This window comes from Lipotes vexillifer, unplaced genomic scaffold (genome assembly GCF_000442215.2).
Source record: "Lipotes vexillifer unplaced genomic scaffold, Lipotes_vexillifer_v1.1 scaffold395, whole genome shotgun sequence".
NCBI lineage: Eukaryota > Metazoa > Chordata > Mammalia > Artiodactyla > Lipotidae > Lipotes > Lipotes vexillifer.
In genome coordinates this window covers 4,813,656-4,819,338 of record NW_006797390.1, presented here as the reverse complement: position 1 = coordinate 4,819,338, position 5,683 = coordinate 4,813,656, and the positions used below count along the sequence as shown (strand labels likewise).

General features: G+C 56.7%; 1 protein-coding gene across 1 annotated transcript; it reads left to right on the top strand.

The window, feature by feature from the left end:
- Window positions 1-2,147: 2,147 nt before the first annotated feature.
- Window positions 2,148-4,325, top strand: KCNA5 (potassium voltage-gated channel subfamily A member 5). The gene has a single exon (XM_007469437.1). It carries the CDS (start codon window positions 2,294-2,296, stop codon window positions 4,079-4,081), a length of 1,788 nt encoding a protein of 595 aa, XP_007469499.1. The 5' UTR covers window positions 2,148-2,293; the 3' UTR covers window positions 4,082-4,325.
- The last annotated feature ends 1,358 nt before the right edge of the window (window positions 4,326-5,683 follow it).

Below are 5,683 nucleotides of genomic sequence, written 5' to 3'. Positions count from 1 at the left end.
TCTTTCCCTTAGGGAGCCCAGGGAGAGCCTTTGTGAACCGACACGGCATCCCTGCATTTACAAGGTGCGTGGCTCAGTGAACAAGACAAGGCCCATAGGTCTCTGAGACCATCTCCTATGAGCTCCACAGCCCCAGGCTCCCCAGGGGCAAACCTGGTCCTGACTGGCAGCTTCTGAGACAGCCGGAGAGGAAGAAAAACCCAGAGGAGATGGAGCAGGGACAGCACAGGTCTGGGGAGGGACGTGCAAGGCCCTGCAGATAATCAGTGATGCCTGCACACACTCATTTTCACTTTCACACGCCTTCCTCACTCATTCACGTCTGCAAGGACAGCCCACCGCACTTGCAGCGTTGCACACAATGAAAACATTTGTGTATGCCAAATGCACGTCCACCCTTGAGTTCACTTAAAAAAGCCACATGGACACACACTCCTCCGACCCTGACACAGCTTGTGAGTCCACACCCTGCTATTCCAACCAACACTCGTGCACTCAGTACCAAGTTTCCAGAACACCCCCTGTGCACAGATGCATTCATGGACAAGAGGCTGTAACATCACATATAAAAACCCAGACATGCAAAAACACAGAGGTTTTAGGTTAACTTAAAACCAGAAAAAAAAAAAAAAAAAAAAAAATCCGGAGGCTGTGCCTGTAACTGCCAGACATGCCCTGAAGGATATTTCTCTCTTGGCCATAGATGTGAAAATCCAGGGCTGAGGTGGGGTAGATAACCAGGTTCCCTAACCCAGAAGCACTTAGGTGTCATCTTAGCCATCCTCCTGCCTCCTGCAGGAAGGAACTAAAGCTGTTAGGCCAGATGATGGAGGCAGGGAGCATCTGTATCCTTGTATCAGAAAGGGGGTCACAGATTTCTACAGAGGACCCGGGTGGAGGGAACAGGGGTCCAAACTCTGCCTGTGTGGGTTTAAATCCCAGCTTCGCCACTTTCTACCTGCGTGACCTCGAGCAAGTTAGTCAATCTCATTTTCCTCATCTGTAATAATGAGGATAATAATATTAAGATTTGTGAAGTGCTGAGAATAGGCCTGGCACAACAGAAGGCAAAGTGAGTATTGGTTTTTATTCTACTCCTGAGATTTCTCCAGCCCTGGGGACTCCACAAGCTCCCGGGCACCCTCTCCTTAAGCAGCGCCACCCCCCTCCCTACCCAAACCTCCCTGCCTCCCCCAGCTCCCAGCTTCACCAGGCTAAACGGCTCTCACCAGGATCTCTTTCTCCCTCCACCTCTTTCCTGTCTATGGTTTCTACAAATGAGATATGTGGAGAGCAGAGAGGTTGTGTGTTGCAGGAATATGAAGCCAGACAGCGAATCACCAGACTCAGCTGCCTGCCTGGGGCTGCCAGGCTGGGTCTGCCCAGCTGACCACCACTGTCTGTGCTGGGAATCAGGGCTTTCCCAAGGCTAAGGGCAGGGAGGTGCTGTAAATTTTCAGCCAGTTAGCTTTTGACGAAAATGTATGTAGGGAGATGGGAAGAGAGATGTTTCTCCACTGGCCTGGAGATATACACATACACATATATTCTTTTCAAGGCCCATAGCTCTGGCCTGCCCCCTCCTGTTTGTAATTCTTCCTAAAGAAGAGAGAACCCTCATTCCTCCAAAGGAGAAATGTAAAAAGGACTGTCTTCTCTCATACTCCGACTCATCTCGAAGTCTCATCCCTCCAACCCTAGACAATTCATTTCCCCTAGAGTCCACTCGGCGTTCAGCGGGTTCCCAGGTGAACTGAAATCCAGAGCTTTTCTCATCTGGTTGCCCTGGGAGTTTCAGCGCGCTCTCGGTACAACCTGTCCCCCCACCCTCTCCACTCCCTCCCTTCCCCCTCCCTCCCTCCCTCCCTCCCCAGGCTTCCTCCCAGGCTGCACCCAGCTCTGCCCCTCCCTCCCTTGCCGGGGGCCCCAGCTGCGCCCTCCGGGGAGACACCCGCGGCCTCCGGGCCCCGAGGGGAGGCGGGGGGAGGAGGGGAGGGCAGGAGGCGGGGAACTGCGGGGGGTGGAGGCCAAGCCTGGCGGCTGGAGGTTGCATCTGCTGGAAGGCGGCTTTTGGCTGCTTGGTAACGGGCTGCCAGAGTCGAGAGAGGCAGAGAGCAGGGCAGCGGCTTCCTGACGTCAGGACCGAACGAGGAGAACGCGCCAGCCCCCCAGCCCGCCCCACAGCTGGGCCGGCCGCTGGTGGGAGAGGAGCCCGGCGCGGGGCGCCCAGCAGGGTGAGAGGGGGCGCCGGAGCCGGTCCGCAGGGGCGCAGCATGCCCCCCGCCCCCGGGCCATGGAGATCGCTCTGGTGCCCCCGGAGAACGGCGGTGGCATGACCCTCAGGGGACGAGAGGAGGTCCGGGCCACAGGGGGAGAGCTCCGCTGCCCCCCGACGGCTGCGCTCGGCGATGGACTCAAGGAGCCAGCGCCAAGGGATCGCGGCGGCGGCGCCGAGAGGGGCGCGGACCCGGGAGGCCGGCCGGTGCCACAGGAGCTGCCCCGAGCTAGACGAATGCCTCCGGCGGACGAGGAGGGAGAAGGCGACCCCGCTCTGGGCGTGGCGGAGGACCAGGCGCTGGGCTCAGGGTCCCTCCATCACCAGCGCATCTTCATCAACATCTCCGGGCTGCGCTTCGAGACGCAGCTGGGCACCCTGGCGCAGTTCCCCAACACGCTGCTGGGCAACCCTAAGAAACGCATGCGCTACTTCGACCCGCTGAGGAACGAGTATTTCTTCGACCGCAACCGGCCCAGCTTCGACGCCATCCTCTACTACTACCAGTCGGGGGGCCGGCTGCGCAGGCCGGTCAACGTCTCCCTGGACGTGTTCACAGATGAGATCCGCTTCTACCAGTTGGGGGACGAGGCCCTGGAGCGCTTCCGAGAGGACGAGGGCTTCATCAAGGAGAAGGAGAAGCCCCTGCCCCGCAGCGAGTTCCAGCGCCAGGTGTGGCTGATTTTCGAGTACCCGGAGAGCTCGGGTTCCGCACGGGGCATCGCCATCGTCTCGGTCCTGGTCATCCTCATCTCCATCATCACCTTCTGCTTGGAGACCCTGCCCGAGTTCAGGGATGAACGGGAGCTGCTGCGGCATCCCCCGGTGCTCCACCAGCCCCCTGAGCTCCACAGGGGGGCCAATGGCAGCGGGGAGGCAGTGCCTCCCTCTGGCCCGACGGCGGCGCCTCTCCTGCCCAGGACGCTGGCTGACCCCTTCTTCATCGTGGAGACCACGTGTGTCATCTGGTTCACCTTCGAGCTGCTGGTGCGCTTCTCCGCCTGCCCCAGCAAGGCCGAGTTCTCGCGAAACGTCATGAACATCATCGACGTGGTGGCCATCTTCCCCTATTTCATCACCCTGGGCACCGAGCTGGCGCAGCGGTCAGCCAGTGGAGGCGGCGGCCAGAACGGGCAGCAGGCCATGTCCCTGGCCATCCTCAGAGTGATCCGCCTGGTCCGGGTGTTCCGCATCTTCAAGCTGTCCCGCCACTCCAAGGGGCTGCAGATCCTGGGCAAGACGCTGCAGGCCTCCATGCGGGAGCTGGGTCTGCTCATTTTCTTCCTGTTCATCGGAGTCATCCTCTTTTCCAGCGCTGTCTACTTCGCAGAGGCCGACGACCAGGAGACCCACTTCTCCAGCATCCCGGATGCCTTCTGGTGGGCAGTCGTCACCATGACCACGGTGGGCTACGGGGACATGAGGCCTGTCACCGTGGGGGGCAAGATCGTGGGCTCGCTGTGTGCCATCGCCGGCGTCCTCACCATCGCCCTGCCCGTGCCCGTCATCGTCTCCAACTTCAATTACTTCTACCACCGGGAGACGGACCACGACGAGCAGGCAGCCCTTAAGGAAGAGCAGAGCAGCCAGAGCCAGGGGGCGGAACCGGCCAGCGGAGGCCAGCGCAAGGCCAGCTGGAGCAAGGAGTCCCTCTGCAAGGCTGCGGGGTCCCTGGAGAATGCGGATGGATCTCAAAGGGGCAGCTGCCCCCTGGAGAAGTGTAACCTCAAGGCCAAGAGCAATGTGGATTTGCGGAGATCCCTGTACGCCCTCTGCCTGGACACCAGCCGGGAAACGGATCTGTAAGGGAGGCCCAGGCAGATAGCTGGCCGTGGCCCCGGGGCAGCGGGGGCCTCCTGACCCTGGGGACCTACTTTATGCCGCAGAGTGTTTCAAGCCCACACTGTAGCCTACGTCTGTCCCCCTCCTTCCCCTGCTCCCCTTCTGCCTCCCCACCGCCACCTTGATCCCCTCATTTCCCCCCTTCTTTCCATGACACCAAGGGTCGCCTATTTTTAAAAAGTACCACATTCTGTGACGCAGGAGCTGTTGAAATGGTGAACACTGTGAGATGGATGTATCTGTCGCCAGTTTCCTATACCCAGCAGCGGGATCACCCAAAGAAAAATGACTGTAAATAGCCCAGGTCCCCAGAGATTTTGTAACCCACCCCCCAACCAATATCCCTGCGTTCCAAATTTGCTTTACATATGATTATATTTGTGTACAGGGGAAATATTATTTTTACGGCTGGCGAGTGGATTTTCGTACAGTAGTTCAGATGGAGATATTTTGGATATATTTTCAAGACGTATGTTGTATTGATGGAAGAGAAGGTTATTGTGATGTTCTCCTGTGATACTTATATTAGAGCCAGAGACCCTGGTCCGGTTTTTCTGGTTCCTGTGTCTGCAAGCCTCTCTCTTTCTTGAGATGTAGTGTCGGTGCTTTGCGTCTAGGGCAGGGAATGCTCTGGAAGAAAGGCAAGTCTAATTTTTTCCTGTGCGCCTTAAACAATGCTTGCAACTTTCTTCAAAAACCATTTTCATGATGTTGGAGGAAGGCTTCTGATAATTCATTCTCTTGATTTTCATCCCAGGAAATAAAATGTTACTTAGTTGAGGCAAGTGTTAGTTTTTCTACAGCTGATATATCTTTGGAAATTAGAAAAAAAAAAAAGTCTGTCCCTTTTGCTGTTTCTGGTTCTGGAGTCAGAGCAAACCCTGCCTTGACTGGGGTAGAAAACTTGGAAAGCTCATGATTTGATCATCAGCAACTCTTTGCTGAGCACCGCCCCGTACCTTGAAGATAGAGGGGTGAATTCTGTTTGTCTCAGGTTGTCAGGACACAGGCACGCCTGGGTGGCCTTAGATCCAGCCATCAGCATGGAGTGTGGATGGAGCAGAAAGGCAAAGGATGACCAGACCCTCCTTCCTCCCTCCACCCCCGACCCCGCAGTCCCGCTGTGGTTTCCTGGGGCTGGGTTTCCCAGCCTTGGTGGGCAGGCTTTAAGCCCTTCTTAACATTGTTCTCAGCAGCTCTGAGGAACAAGCCTGGTTCTCCCAGATACGAAACCTGTCGGCAAAAGGGCAGCCCTGGTGTGAAAATCAGAGAAAGGCGGCAGCACCTTCTTATTATCCTACCCACCCCCTAAACTGTGGTGCAGCTGAGAAGGATGCTTTGCCTTTGTGATGGCGGAGGTGGCCAGAGGATGGAAGGATTTGCTTGTCCACATTAAAGGCTGGTTTCTACAGATTGTAACCTTGCCCCGAGTAATCCCTAAACTCAGAACAAATCCTTTTGTTCCCTTGTCACTGGATGATTCTGGCAAGACATCATAGTAGGTGTAACACTGGCTGCAGTGTCTCTCTGGGGGGTTAGCTATCCGCGATGGGCTCCCGATTCCTG